Source organism: Equus asinus, chromosome 10 (assembly GCF_041296235.1).
Source record: "Equus asinus isolate D_3611 breed Donkey chromosome 10, EquAss-T2T_v2, whole genome shotgun sequence".
Classification (NCBI taxonomy): domain Eukaryota; kingdom Metazoa; phylum Chordata; class Mammalia; order Perissodactyla; family Equidae; genus Equus; species Equus asinus.
In genome coordinates, this window is record NC_091799.1 from 24,057,039 (window position 1) to 24,073,031 (window position 15,993).

The window sequence follows — 15,993 nt, forward strand, 5'->3', positions numbered from 1 at the left end:
GATTCAAACTATATAACATTCTAGAAAATGCAAAAGTATAGAGACAATAAAAACATCAGTAGTTGCCAGGGGTTAGGAGTGGGAGAATGGATGAATAGGTGGAACACAGGGTGTTTAGGGCAGTGAAAATACTCTGTATAATACCATACATAATGATAGATACATGTCACTATACATATGTCCAAACCCATAGACTGTACAACACCAAGAGTGAACCTTAATGTGAACTATGGACTTGGGGTGATAATGATGTGTCAGTGTAGGATTATCCATTGCAACACATGTACCACCCTAGTGCTGGATGTCAATAGTTGGGGAAGCTGTGGGACACAGGAAGGAGCAAGGGAGTATACAGGAGCTCTGTGCTTTCAGCTCAGTTTTGCTGTGAACTTAAAAATGCCCTAAAAAATAAAATCTATTTTTAAAAAAGGGAAAAAATAGTTAAAATAAGGTTAAATCAGAGATTGTTTGCCCTAGTATTTGGATGGATCTTATAATGGTGATGTCCGGACAATGGATTGGTGTTTTGCATGACCAGTGGGAGGCTAACAGGGTGACTATGTAATACAGAAGGATATCCATGTCCCATAACCCAATCTCTGGGTCCCAGAGGAGGAGAAAGTGGCAATGGTTAGGCTTAATGCATCCCCAAAGGATCCAAGGGTCATGTCACCCTTGCATCTGATAGGTCAGTAGCAACATTAAGGGAATAGGTTGGGGTTTTTGAGAGAGGCTCAAGAACTAGCACTCCCTGATGTGGGTCAAAGGGTAAAAACTTACAGTTACAAGATGAGTAAGTTCTGGGGATCTAATATGTAGCCTAGCGATTATAGTTAATAATACTGTATTATATACCTGAAAGTTGTTAAGAGAGTAGATCTTAAGCGTTCTCACCACAAAAAAGAAATGGCATTTACGTGACGTGATGGAGGTGCTAGCTAATGCTATGATGGTAATCATTTGGTAATATGTAAGTGTATCAAATCAACACTTTGTATACGTTAAACTTACATGATGTTATAGGTCAATTATAACTCAAGAAAGCTGAGGAAAAAACAGCACCCTTCTTTGCCTGCCCAAAGTCTGAACCAACTGATAAATAAGACAAGAGGCTAAGTAAGGCAGATGATAGTAAATATCACCGTCATTACATTTAAAGCTGGTATTGGAGAATGTGGCTTATATCTGCAGGCTGGAGGCCCTGGGCCTCCTAATACTGAACCACAGAATTAGAAAGAGTTCGGCATCCAGGCACCTACAGCACTAGAAACTGCAGGCCTCTGGACGTGGGAGTAGGGCCTGTACCACTAAGCTCACTGTAAGGCCCAGAGCAGTTGAGAACACACACTCTCTCCAACTGGCCGGCTTCCGAGAGTGAGAGAGAATTGGGCAGGATTGTATGTGCCCAGTCACCCTTCCAAATCAGCAGAGTCATCACTCCAACTCCTCAAAGTTGAGTGACTCTGTGGAGAGCGGCCAGGAATGTTACAGTAACAGATGTCCCTCCACATGAAAACATGTCTGGGATGGGGAAAAACCATTCCTCTCCTAAACTGCAAAATGCAGACGAGATGATTAGAATAGCACGTAGTCTCCTGCAGAAATCCCAGAGGTTCCATTGATCCCCTTCTGCTTTGTTTCAGATACATTGAGCATTACTTGGAGGAGTTCTTAACATCTGCTAATAAATACTTCATGATTGGCCACAAAGTCATATTTTATATCATGGTGGACGATGTCTCCAGGATGCCTTTCATAGAGCTGGGTCCTCTGCGTTCCCTTAAAGTGTTTGAGATCAAGTCTGAGAAGAGGTGGCAGGACATCAGCATGATGCGCATGAAGACTATTGGGGACCACATTGTGGCCCACATCCAGCATGAAGTCGACTTCCTCTTCTGCATGGATGTAGACCAGGTCTTCCAAGGCAACTTTGGGGTGGAGACGCTGGGCCAGTCAGTGGCTCAGCTACAGGCGTGGTGGTACAAGGCAGATCCTGATGAGTTTACCTACGAGAGGCGGAAGGAGTCTGCAGCATACATTCCCTTCGGCCAGGGGGATTTTTATTACCACGCAGCCATTTTTGGAGGAACACCCATTCAGGTTCTAAACATCACCCAGGAGTGCTTCAAGGGAATCCTCCAGGACAAGGAAAATGATATAGAAGCCAAGTGGCATGATGAAAGCCACCTAAACAAGTATTTTCTTCTCAACAAACCCACTAAAATCTTATCCCCGGAATATTGCTGGGATTATCATATAGGCCGGCCTTCAGAAATTAAGGTTGTCAAGATATCTTGGCAGACAAAAGAGTATAATTTGGTTAGAAATAATGTCTGACTTTAAATCGTGCCAGTAGGTGTCTGAATTTGAGAGAGTATCATTCTGGCTACTTCCTCAGAAAAGTAACACTTAATTTTAACTTAAAGAAACATACTAACAAAACACCAACATGGCAAGTACATACTATTCCTCCTTGTAACTTTGAGCCTTGTAATATGGGAGAATGAACCTATGGTGATCAGATGTAAATTCCCAGTGATTTCTTATCTATTCTGGGTTTGGGGAAATACTATCAGCTGAGCCAAAAAGAATTTGTCACGGGCAAAGAAAAGCCAGAAACACTCTACATGTGCCAGATAATGTACTGGAGAAAAAGGTGCTCAGGGAAGTGTTGGGCAAGAAGATACAATTGTCAAGGGTTTTCCCCTTGATTTCAATACCTTCCTGTCTTTGCTGAGTCTGAAGCAACATAGAATTGCTTTGCAGCAGGAAAACTCTCAGTAAGGACACAGTCCATCTTGGCAAGCCTCAAATGGTTTCAGTAGCAGACTGCTGCAGGCCATTTGTAGTCCATGTGCTTTTCTCATCAGGATGTTGTTTGGTTTCTGTGGGAAGGATTGGTGGAGATTCCCAATGGATACCATGGTGGTGTATCTTTGGAGTCACAGGGAATCTGAATGAGCCAGTGGGTGCTCAGCATAAAGTGAAAACACAGCCTCAAATTGAGTTTGCCATGGAATATCAAAGAGTGGAAAGAGGGTCTGATCATGGTGGCGCAATGCCACCTCAGAGGGGCACAGGGTATGGGGCTGGCACTTAAACACAGCATGGTCCCAGGAGCTGAATGGGAGGCAGTGTAGGTGTTCTCCAGCCTCCTCGACCCCACAACACCCAGAGCAGTGGTGACATGAATGGAAGATGCTTCTTCTTTTGCTCAAGTCACATTCAGTCTGCCCAAGTCTGTAACCTATGTCTTCAGATCCTTGGCCAGAGGAAGTGGATGGCATCAGGGAAGGCAAAGGACTGCAGTGGATTGAAGAGGCTTGCAAGGAGTTACATTTCCTTGACCTGGGCTTCATGACAATCAGTCATCAGCAAGTCCCACACCACCTGCTCTAGCCCTCAGGGTCCCTCAGCCCATCATGCCCCAAGTTGGAGGGCTGACATCACAGAGAGCAGCGGAGGAAAAGCCCTCCCATCAAGTGACCTCTTGGTTTTCCTTGCTCCATCTGCGCTACTGCAGTGTAACAACCAGATGCATTCAATAAAATGGTTAATTGACTTTTTATCACAAGTAGAGGGGATGGCAGTCGGAGACCCAGTCCTCACGACTGAACAGCTTAACATTCAGTTCCCTTCTCTAAGAGAAGCTATGAAGTCCTACATAGTATTTAAAGTTAGGCAATTCAATGTAAAGGAAGTTAGGAGGTAACATTTACATATGCAGGTATATTTATATTTTGCTTGTGTTCCAATTTAGAACATTTGTTTCCATTTTCAAGCGATTTATTTGAAGAGTCATTGCACTGGCCTGATGTTCAGCACAATGAGCTTCCTTGATAAAATGAAACCTACATTTTCTCTACCGCTTTACTGTGCCTCCTACTCAATTCTTGCCCCGAAATCTCACAACCCAGCAACAAAACAAAACCAACGAAAATGCTGACAAAAAATAGACTTTATAAAAGTTTTTAACTCAAGTTTTCTGGGATCCACTCTGGAGTAGGGAGAGTTAATGATCCTGAACCAAAGAAATGATCTATCGTGAAAGAAAAGAGAAAAAGGGTTGGTGTTTGCTTTTGTGGAGTCTTGATTTTTTTTCATTCCTTTAAATTTAAATCCCAAATGGACAAACTCAAAATCTCATTAATAGTTATTCTTAAACCTTTAAGAAATAAAATTCCTGATTTACAATTGAATAAATTATTTTTTCAGTATATTCTGGTCTGGTCGTGGATTGTGCAATTTCTCCCAAACATGCTCAGAATTGTCCACTATAGAATCTAAAATTTTAAGACTCGAAAAAGTCTTCATGTCCTTCTATAAATGTATCCACTATTACAAAGAAAGGACATGGTTGAGATTCCCAAACTTTTAAAACAACAAATGCTTATGTAGAGCTTTCCAAAGTGATGATGCACGAAAGTAATTAACTACCAGTGGGAAAAGGCCCTAGGGTGGGGCAGCAGGGCACAGGGAGAAAACAATGTCATAGCCATATCTGGGGGTTATTAGTCCCCCAGAATTAATATTTTAAAAACTAGATAGGTTCCCAGGCCTGTATTATTTCCCGCTTTCTATGCACTAAACCTATTCCAAAGTAATTAGTTAAAATGGATCATGTAAAAAGAATAAAAGAATGTCATCATTCTTTACATTGTGCATGCAGGCCTTATATAAGCCCCATGGGCTCACACTGAGCTGTTACGCCAAGGCAGTGCCTTGGAGGGCTTGACTGGGCAGAGAGGGCGAGTGGAAGGGGCAGCCATGCCTCCTCCTTCCACCCCACCTGTAATCTAGGGGTCACACGCAGCTGGAAGGGGAGAAGTTTCTTTAAGGCTAGAAGGGCCTGATTTCTCTGGTCCTTCTTGGAGTAACTCATCTTTAATCTCTCCCAGACAAAGTCACCATGTGATTTACTAATGAGGGTACTACAGCTACGGCGACACTTACATATATTAAATGTACTATTTATAAAAGGTACCTATGTAAGTGAATACCACAGGCATGAGAGCATACTCACAAGTGTGAGATGTCATAGAAAGCATGAGTGCTTAACATACAATGCATACTTTTTATTGGAGAGGAAACAGGGTTAAGTGGGACCCACTGTCAAAGCCTCAGATCTATAAGGTGCAGAGCTAGGATTCAAACCCAGGGCCGTCGCCTCATTCTAAATCCTTTGCTCTTTCCACAGATCTAGTCTGCTTCTCTCACTCTCTTTCACATATGTTTACTTACACACACACACACACACACACTCTTTAATCATCTTGTTTTTCAAATTTGAGGACACCAAAGGAATCACCCCAAACAACTCAATTCCTTTATTAGGCATTGAAGAGAGAACTGAGTAGAACAAAAACTCTTCAGAGGCAGAATGTGGGTCTAAACCCATCACAGAACCAAGCTGGAGAAGCAGACAAATGAACCCTGAGCAATACAAGGTCCAGGGAAGTTCTAGGCTGAGGGAGGATGGAGGAGGGAAGGCTGTGTGGGGAGGTGGAAGTGGCCTCAGAGGGGCTGGGTCTGAACTGAGCTTTGAAAGAAGAGGAGATCCCTGTGAGGAGTGCGGATGGTATGAGGTCTCGGAGGGAGAAGCAGCAGATGTAAAGCACAGAGGACTTTAACAAGACTCTTGGAGACCCACGCAAATGGTGCCGAGGCCTTGGGTCTGGATGAACTCATCTGGCAGAGCCTGTGTGAAAAGCAGCAAAGACCCAGTGAGCGCTCTGGCTGGTTGAGGACTCCACGTTCGCCCAGCATTTGTGGCTCTCTTTCTCCCCTCCCAGCTATGCCTGGTCTCCTTTATGGAGTCCATGTGATTTCTGTGGTGCATTTATGGTGCCATGGTTGGAGCAAGTGACCCAGGCTACGCCAGTCAGCACTTTCCATCCTCAGAGGCAGTGATTGATTTGGGGGTGGGCAGGTGACATAAACTATTATTCCAATCAAGGTGAATCTCAGGTCCCCTCAGGAAGCGAGGAAGCACGTAACATTGGGAGCTGCTAACACCTCTGGTGACCACAAGGGAGGTCAACCTTAGGATGAAGCTGACAATAGGACAGGAAGAGCAGGGACACTGAAGGAAACCTAGTCCTTGATGACAACCCTGAGACACTGGCCTTACCAAAGGCCTGCACTGCCTGCCGCCTTTTCAAATGTGTGAGCCAATAAAGTCCCGTTATTGTTTAAGCCATTTGGAGCTGAGCTTTCTCTTATAACTGCAAAGATCCCCACTGAACCCTTTTAGAATTGTTAGCTCCTTACAGGCAGGACCATAGTCTGCTTTTGCATCAGCTGCAGCACGTGTTACATCACCTATCTCAGAGGCACTGCTTAAGGAATATCTACTAGATGAATGAATCAATCAATCATCACACCCACTCTTATCATGCCTCATAAGAAGCGCTTTTTTGAATTTAAAAAATTTTTAACTTTCATTGTGGACTCTGTCCTATTACAAAGCAGATGCCTTAATATCTGGTCCCTGGAAGTTTTCCTCCTGTAGTACATGGTATGGGAACTCAGGAGTCACAGCCTGAGCTTCAGGCTCTAACCTGGTGCCATAACCTCCCAGGCTCGGTGCTGCTCAAGGCCAGTGATGCCTGGGACACGCTGGCTTCGTCAGTGTAGAGCAGTCGTTCGGAACCAGGATGATTTTGCACACTCCCTCCCCCCTGCCCTGACCCCAGGGACGCTGGGCAACGTCTAAAAATATCGTTGGTTGTCACAAGTCAGGGTGGGGATGCTACTCACATCTAGTGGGTAGAGGCCAGCGATGCTGTTAAACATCCTACGATGCACAGGACGGCCCCCACAATAAAGAATTATCTGGCTCAAAATGTCAAGTGATGAGGTTGAGAAACCCTGCTGTAAAATTCCCTTGGACTTCATTAAGAAAGAAGCATGGGGGAGCCAATATGCATAATCCTCACTTTCTGTACTCTGGGAATAATCCCTGACGGGGATCAAGAGCCTCCAGCTCACCTCGCCTTAGTCCTCCCATAACCTGCAGAGTTAAAACAAAAGTAGTTCCCTATAGCGGCCACTAGAGGGAAGAAATGTCCCCAAACAACGCTGTTACCCTAAGCAACTGCAGGGATTAAAAAGATTCTTATTTAGACCTGGTGATGACTGCACATTTGTATAAATAGATAGGAATTTTGCATATAGATGAAAATAGCTATAAATATTTAAAGTATGTGGCTGTGAGAACTCAGCCACAGTTGGAACACACTTTTAGTGAATTGACTGTAACTGTTCAGAAGGAAAGGTGGTCATGCTAGCCAGGTGTTTTAGTTAAAGATATTTTGGTTACAAGGAGCAGACATCCCGTTGAGCTGTCTAAACCAAAAGGGAGATTATCGAGAAGCTACTGGAGAGCTGCACTGAATACAAGGCCAAGCTGACAACCAGACAGTGGTGTCCTGAAGCTGGCTTATCCTGCTTGTGAGAGCCTACTCTACACAATACTTCCCAACTGCCTGTTCAATGACTTCACTGTGGTAGCTTGATATCGGCCATGGTGGGAGAATTTACACCATGGGAATCAGCGAATGCTAGAAATCAGGGCTCTTTTTCCTCTCCCTTCCTTTCTGTCTTTCCTTTTTACGAGTTAGTTGTATAAAAATTTATCAGCACATCACCACAACCAGGCCATGATCAACAGCCAGAGAAGTTCAAGGGCTTCAAGAACTGAAAATTGTGAACTTCCCCTAAAGGTCTGCCAATATGACCCAGTTCCAACCAACTCCAGACTCAGGGTTTCTTCCTTCAAAACTCTAAGTTCCTGGAAAAGAAAACCCAAATGGCACAGCATCCACTCATGCTCCCAGCAGCTGTGCCATGGAGTAGGTTTATCGGAGGGTGGGTTACACTATGAGGCAGTTCTCAGAGAAGGACATATTGTTGCAAGACAAAGGTGTCTACCACATTCCACTTATAGCTGTCTGGCTGTCAATCACTTCTTTCCACATAGCTAAAATATTCCCTGCTGCCATGGTCCAAAAACATTATGCACAGCCCCCTCTCCTAATAGTAGACCACAGAATCCACAGAATGTCACAGGGCCAGGCTTCTCAGAGTCAATCATCTCCAGATAATAATTATTTCTCCTTTCTCCCTTAGAAAGCCCTTCTGACTATTCTGTACTCTGTAAAGAAATGGTACATTTAGCTCACACTCAAACACACTAGAGTCAGTAGTGAGAGATAAGGAAGGAAGACGGGAAAGAATTATAGTAACTTCTATTTAAAAGGAGGAAAGGACGGTTACCTGCTCAAGGGGTACTTCCTTGCCCTGGAATTCCGTGGGCCTCCGCGGTAAGTTTTCTATCAAGGCTAGCCACAGTCTTCATCCACCATCTCAGTCTACTTCAGACCCTTTGAACGGTGTAAGATACGATTGGTCATAAGAGTCCAGTGGCAGAGCAGCTCGCCTGGAACCTGGACCAGCTGGAGAGCTTTCTCTTGTTCAGGGTCCCACTGGAAGCTCACTGCTTTTACACTTGTCAGGCAAATGAGAGGCAGCTGGATACCATCGTGTGTGGGACACTGCCTCCAAAATCCGAAGTAGCCCCTAGGAGTCATGACTGTCTCTTAGTTGTAGGAGGCATACAGTGCTGGTTCTCAAACTTGGCTGCATCCTGGAATCACCTGGAGAGCTAATTATGGATGCCTGGTTCTGAACTCAGAGATTCTGATTCAGTTGGCATGGGATGGGCATTGGGACTTTTTTTTTATAAAGGTTTGTACCTGAGCTAACAACTGTTGCCAATCTTCCTTTTTTCCCCTGCTTTTTCTCCCCAAATCCCCCCAGTACATTGTTGTATATTTTAGTTGTGATCCTTCTAGTTGTGGCATGTGGGATGTCACCTCAGCATGGCCTAATGAGTGGTGCCATGTTTGGGCCCAGGATCCCACCCAGCGAAACCCTGGGCTTTGGAACTTAACCACTCAGCCACGGGCCACCCGGCATGGAGGCTTTTAAATGCTTCCCAAGTGAAGAGGATTCTGGGAGTATGGTAGAGTAGGAAGCACCAAGAATCTGTCTCCCCACCCAGACAATAATTGTGCTGGCAAAAGGACCCTGTCCTCCAAATACTGGGAATCTGTGCTCTGATCACTGATTACTGCTTCTGATCACAGAGATGCGGACAAAGAGGCAGGCAGCCTTTGCTGTTGCATCTCCTCCCATTGTTGCAAGCCCCTCCCCCTCCAGGTGAAGTGACTTCCAGGGAATTTAACAGGCCAGTACCCTTTTTCTTTCCCTTTATTTTTCTCTTTTCTCCCCTTTGGGACCACATATTAAAGACTAAGATATTCAAAAACAACTGCAATATGGGGAAAATTAGTAAATGACCACACACGCCCAGGAAAAGGCTCAGAAAAGACCTCAGAAGACCTTCAGCTCACCCTTATGCTGATCCTCACTACAGAGACAGGCTACTACAATTGAAAAAGCAAAAACAGTAAATGAAAACAATAACAAAAAATAGCTAACCCTGGGGAAGGGAGATACTCTAATTTCCAAATTTATCACAATATTAGATTCAAATGTCCAGTTATCAACAAAAAATCACAAGGCATACAAAGAAACAGAAAAGTATGGCCCTTTCAAAGGAAAAAATAAATAAACAGAAACTGTTCCTGAAAAAGTCCTGATGCAGATACACTAGACAAAGACTTTAAAACAACTATCAAAGATGCTCAAAGAACTAAGGGAAGACATGGGGGGAAAAAGTCAGGAAAATGATACATGAACAAGGTGGAAATATCAATGAAGAGAGAGAAAACCTAAAAAAAAAGAAAAGAAAAGAAATTCTGGAACTGAAAGTTACAATAATTGAAATGAAAAATTCTCTAGAGGGATTCAAAGGCAGATTTGAGCAGGCAGATGAAAGAATCACTGAATGTGAAGATAGGATAATGGAAATGATCGAGTCTGAGGAACAGAAAGAAAAAAGATTGAAGAAAAGTGAACAGAGCCTAAGAGACTTATGGGACACCACCAAGCTGAGCAACATACACACTGGGGGAGTCCCAGGAAAAGAGGGGAGAGAGAGAATATTTGAAGAAATAATGCCTGAAAACTTCCAAAGTTTGATGAAAGACATGACTATAAACACCTAAGAAGCTCAATGAACTCCAAGTAAGATGAACTCAAAGAGACCCACACGAGACAAGAAATATTATAAACAAACTTTTGAAAAACAAAGATAGAGACAAAGAGAGAATCTTGAAAGCAGCAAGAGGGAAGTGACTCATCCTATACACTGTTGCAAATAAGATTACAGGCAATTTCTCCTCAGAAACTTTGGAGGCCAGAAGGGAGTCTTGCAGGGTGAAATGAAAAGATATTTGACAGTAAGTCAAAACAATATGGAGAAATAAAGATCTCAATGAAAGTAAATAAATGAGCAATTATTAAAGCTAGTATTGTAACAACAGTTTGTAACTCCACTTTTTTTCCTACATTATTTAAGAGACTAATACATTTTTTTAAAAAAATTACTAGCCTAAAAGCTAATACTATTATAACTCTGCTTTGTAACTTCAAATTTTGTCTTCCACATGTTTAAGAGATCAATGCATTTAAAAGAATTATTAGTTTATGTTTTTGGGCACACAATGTATACAGAGGTACTTTTGCAACATGACTAACCAAAAGAGGTGGGGTTGCAGCTGTAAAGGAACAGAGTTTTGGTATGTTATTGAAGTTAAGCTGGTATAAATTCTAATTTGAGTGTTATAACTTCAGGATAATAAATGAAATTCCCATGATAACCACAAAGAAAACAGCGATAGAATATACAAAAGGGGGCTGACCCAGTGGCACAGTGGTTAAGTGTGCATGTTCTACTTCGGTGGCCTGGGGTTCACCAGTTCGGATCCCAGGTGCAGACATGGCACTGCATGGCAAGCCATGCAGTGGTAGGCGTCCCACATATAAAGTGGAGGAAGATGGGCATGGATGTTAGCTCAGGGCCAGTCTTCCTCAGAAAAAAAAAAAAGATGAGGCTTGGCAGCAGATGTTAGCTCAGGGCTAATCTTCCTCAAAAACAAAAAAAAAAGAAGAAGAAGAATATGCACAAAAGGAAATGAGACTGGATTTTTTTTTTTTTTTTTTTTTTGCTGAGGAAGATTAGATCCACACTAGCATCTGTTGCTAATCTTTCTCATTTTTTGCTGAGGACAATTAACCTTGAGCTAACATCTGTGCCAATCCTCCTCTACTTTTTCTGTGGGTTGCTGCCACAGTGCAGCTGATGAGTGGTGTAGCTCCACACCCAGGATCCAAACCCACAAACCCAGGCTGCCGAAGCAAAACACGCTGAACCTAACCACCATGCCACAGGGCTGGCCTCAAGACAGGAATTTAAATATTTCACTACAAAAATATCAACTAAGCACAAAAGAAGACAGTAATGCAGGAAATAAAGGATGAAAAAAGCTATAAGGCATATAGAAAACAAATAGCAAAATGACAGAGATAAGTCCTTCCTTATCAGTAATTACTTTAAATGTAAATAAAAATAAATGTAAAATCTTTATTCTCATGGAGTGGGTGGGATGACCAAGATCATGTGAAAATACATACCTGAGTGACTAAATAAATGTTTCTCTTTCTATTCCTTTTTTTTTATTCTTGCATATTGTTTCTCTGTTTATTGTAACCATACCTTCTTAACCATAAGCCATCTCAAACACTTCCTGAAAGTAGATGGGCTTTAAAACGGATTTTAAAATATTATTATGCCTGTTCATGCCTCACCACCTTATTTGTCTAAGGGAGTGTTACATCCCTTGGGTGCCCCTACATTTTCCCTCCTCCAGAAGGCCCCCAACTTGGAGAGACTGTCAATGGGAGAGAGTGTAGAAACTTCCACACGTGGGTGGCTGAGGTAGCTTCTGATTACAGTTTAAATGTAAATAGATTTTTATTTCCTCTCTTTTTCACATAACCTTGATCTGTCTTTCATTTCACTGACCTTTTCTTCTACAGTATGCAATCTGTTTGTAAGCCCATCTACTAACATTTTCATTTCAAATATAGCTAAAGTTCTAGAATGTCCATTTTTTAATAGCTTCCCTTTCTTGCTGAGAATTCCAATCTGTTCCTTCATTTTGACCAAGTTCTACATTAAATCCTAACGTTTTTATAATAGGTGCTTTAAAGTCCTTGTTTACCACTTCCAACATCTGAGTTACATTGGGGTTCATTGCTCTTCACTGTGGGTCACATATTCCTGTTTCTCTGCATGTCTAGTAACTTTTCAAAATGAATCCCTGACGTTATGGATGACATGTTGTAGAGTCTATGGATTCTCTTATTTTCCTCTGAAAAGTGCTGATTTTTGTATGAACAGATAGTTAACTGGGCTGGACTCAAATTCCAACCCCCATTTCTCCTGTAGGGGGCATCAGCTGATATCGCTCCATTTTTATAGCCTTTCAGAAGTTGCTGTTTCCTGAGGAAACTTCAGTCTTTGCTCTGCATGTTGTTATCCAAGGTTTTGGTCAGAGTTTCTATGCTGATTTGGGGTACCCCACTCTGTGTCTCCATCTTTCTGGGATTTTCTCTATTACTTTTCAGCCTCCTTTATACCTACCAACTCCATCCTCTGACTCCTCCAGTATTTCTATGTGAGTTCTAGCCACCCAGCTCTGTGTGAATGGGGGGATAACCTCAAAGGAAAAGCTGTATGAACGTGAATTTTACCCAACACACTTCCCACCTTCAAAGACAGCCTGTTTTTGGTCCCTCTCCTTGGCCTTCAAATAGTTTTATTTAACTTTTTTTTAAAAAATTTCATCCAGAGCTTATGACTGTCATCTATGAGAGCATTAGTCTGGTGTAATCCACTCTACTGTGACCTAAAACAGACTCTAATTCTGTATTAGTTTATTTTAATTATCCTCCTTCATTATCTCCCTTTTTATTTCTAGGAAGAATGGAAATCAATAGGAAATTTCTAACATGGATATGGATTTTATTTCCTGTATGGATCATGTATGGTATGTATCATTTCAGGTAACTGAAATCTTTGGTGAATAGTAATGGCTTACTTATTCATTTTTTTTAAAGGTGTCTTTTGATGAACCAAAGTTTTCTAGTTTTGATGATGTATAATTTATCATTTTTTAGTTGTTTTCTGTTACCTAAGAGACCTTTATCTTACCCCTAAGTTACAAAGATATCCTCCTATGTTTTTGTCTAAAAGCTTGTGACTTTAGCTTTTATGCTTAGATCTATAATTCATTTTGGTTTTGTTTTTTGTTTTTTTTTTTTGAGGAAGATTAGCTCTGAGCCAACATCTGCTGCCGATCTTCCTCATTTTTGCTGAGGAAGACTGACCCTGAGCTAACATCAGTGCCCCTCTTCCTCTATATGTGGGACGCCTACTACAGCATGGCTTTGCCAAGCAGTGCCATGTCCGCACCCGGGATCTGAACCGGTGAACCCCAGGCTGCCAAAGTGGAATGTGCAAACTTAACCTCTGAGCCACCGGGCTGGCCCCCATAAGTCATTTTGAATTAACTTTTTGTATGGTGTGAGAAACACAACAACTTGAGTGAGCTGCAAAACCTTGGAGTGAAAAAAGCCAAATGCAAAGAGTGTAACTCAAGGGGCACAAGAAAAGTTACTGGAGTCATGGAAATGTTCCATATCTTAATCAGAGTCGGTTTTACACACATATGCACATGGGTAACAAACTCAATGAACTATACACCTAATTGCATGTGTTTTAATTTATATAAATTATACTTCAATTAAAAATGTATTATACAGCTGGCCTAGTGGTGGAGTGGTTGGGTTTGCATGCTCCGCTTCAGCAGCCCGGGGTTCACAGGTTCAGATCCCAGGCGTGGACCTGCACACAGCTCATCAAGCCATGCTATGGTGGCATCCCACATACAAAATAGAGGAAGATTGCTACAGATGTTAGCTCAGTAACAATCTTCCTCAAGCAAAGAGAGGAAGATTAGCAACAGATTTTAGCTCAGGCACAATCTTCCTCACCAAAAAAAAAAAAAAAAAGAAAAGAAAAGGATTATAAACCTTGAAAAAAATCCTCAAGAAAGGAATTTAAATGGCTCTATTTTTTTTTAAATGGGACAAAATCTAGTCCTCTGGTAATGACAAAGAGAAGCTAGTGGCATATGTATTGTTATGATAGCAAGTATCTAGTTCTTTCATCATCAAAAGAGAATCTGATGACATCATTCACAGAAGCCTGAAGTGATAAACACACAAACCAGAGAGTGCCATAGAACCAACACTAGGTTATCTGCTTCGTGATTTTTCAAAGGTCTCAAAATGTTCTGCTTGAAAACTGTCTGCCCTCTTGAGATTCTCCACGTCTTCCCAAACCACTGTACCATGAATGTTAAATCTGCAAGGATAGAAGCTGTATAAAATTCTTATCTGATCTTAGGAAAACGAGAGGTAAGAGTTTGTCCTGAATTTCATCAAAAGTGAGCCACATCCAATTCCTTTTCTGCACACAGACAATTTCATATTGCACAGATTAAATACCACAAAGGAGTTTTATAAACCTGATGGCTAAAATTCCAAGGTCGATGCACAAATAATCTAAAAGTTATACTTTAGCCTCCAGTTAGTGCTCTGAGTCAATTTTATGTTCAAATACATTTGAGAAGGGACATATATTTTATGCTCTTATCAGTCATATCATCTTTCATGGAGTGAGCAACTGCATAATATTATTTAATTAAGAATAATAAGTTCCTTCATAACTATTCAATTCTTTAAGTATGTTCATAATTATCTCTTTTCTCTGACACCTCACCCTGTGAGTTAGACTGGGAAGTGGTATTTGTATTTTTTGTTTGGGTAAGGAAAGCCCTTTGTACTTAGAAAAGACAAATTAAGGTTGTGAGACATCTTGTGTCAAGGTCAGCTCAGACCACGTGAGTCCTAAGACTTTGGGCAGATAGCTCAAATAAACAGTGTCTCCACCGCCTCAACCCTGTTTTCATATAGAGAGATATCCAAGGAGCAAAAGTGCCTTCAATCCTAGCGAATATCTATTAAATCATCTAGTTTAAGTCATGGGGAGGCAGGATTCAACACTTCTTACTTTGTATACGTTGTACTTTATTTAATCTACTTTTATCTGTTTCTTTTTTCCTCTCAGAAAAGAATGAGATACAAAAGAAAAACAATTAAACTGTTATTGCTTTCATTGTTTCTATGGGCCTTACATAGAAAGTGTCATATCAGGTAACTTTAAAAAAATTAATGAATATTTTATTCTGGCGTTTGGTAAGGATCTGGTATGTCGGAAAGGTGATAGGCTTGAATAAATCAGCATCAAATGTATCGACCCAAATATACTCAAATGATACCCAAATATATCAGCATAAATTTTTATGGTTCAGCATAAAAATTCTTTGTTTCTAATGGGATCAAAGCTAAGTGTAGTTTTTGTAGGCCCATGTGTGTGAGGAGAAGCAATGTGAAGCTACCAAGACAGTAACCTTGTAATTATGGCAGTGTAATGTTAGAAAATGTTACAGAGAAACTGCCATTTTTAAATAGGTGGCATCTTCTTTAAGAAACGTTCCTAATATTGGTGGCTTCAGGCACTATATATGTATTCGCCCTCCACATATTTGAGACAAATAGAAAGATTTCATTGGCAATTAGTTAATTTCATTGTTATAATGATATTAAGTAAGCTTCTCTTTCATTTCTACCTCATAGAATTCATCGTCTTTCGTTTTTTGTTTTAAGATATAGCATATGAGGTCCTTAACTGCAGTGATTTTTATTATATTCATTACTGTATCTCTATAACCAACAATGTGCTTGGCACATAGCATGTGTCATAGTCTGTTTGAAATGCTATATCGAAATACCGTAGACTCGTTGGATTATGAACACCAAAAATTTATTTCTCATAATTCTGGAGGATGGGAAGTCCAAGATCAAGGCATTGGCAGATCTGGCGTCTGGTGAAGCCTC

At 41.4% G+C, this 15,993-nt stretch overlaps 2 protein-coding genes and 1 long non-coding RNA gene across 9 annotated transcripts in view; 2 read left to right on the forward strand and 1 right to left on the reverse strand.

Annotated features, from left to right (window-relative positions):
- Positions 1–4,217, forward strand: part of GGTA1 (glycoprotein alpha-galactosyltransferase 1 (inactive)) — a 73,164-nt gene extending 68,947 nt beyond the window's left edge. For all 3 annotated transcript variants that reach the window (XM_044778872.2, XM_044778873.2, XM_044778880.2), the window contains one exon: positions 1,644–4,217. In XM_044778872.2, coding sequence (XP_044634807.2) covers positions 1,644–2,337 — 694 coding nt within the window. In that variant the 3' untranslated portion in view covers positions 2,338–4,217. The remainder of the gene's footprint in view (positions 1–1,643) is intronic.
- LOC139046344 (uncharacterized) overlaps positions 1–15,993 on the reverse strand; it is a 143,916-nt gene that overhangs the window by 38,999 nt on the left and 88,924 nt on the right. The window lies entirely within an intron of this gene.
- The window catches only part of LOC106824199 (N-acetyllactosaminide alpha-1,3-galactosyltransferase-like), a 28,264-nt gene continuing 22,503 nt past the window's right edge, over positions 10,233–15,993 (forward strand). For 2 of the 5 annotated variants that reach the window (XM_070518838.1, XM_044778883.2), the window contains exons 1-2: positions 10,233–10,367; positions 12,951–13,019. In XM_070518838.1, coding sequence (XP_070374939.1) covers positions 12,982–13,019 — 38 coding nt within the window. In that variant the 5' untranslated portion in view covers positions 10,233–10,367; positions 12,951–12,981. Of the gene's footprint in view, positions 10,368–12,950; positions 13,020–14,314; positions 14,452–15,163; positions 15,250–15,993 lie in introns of those variants that run through there. The other 3 variants (XM_070518834.1, XM_070518835.1, XM_070518836.1) reach the window with 3 other exon arrangements.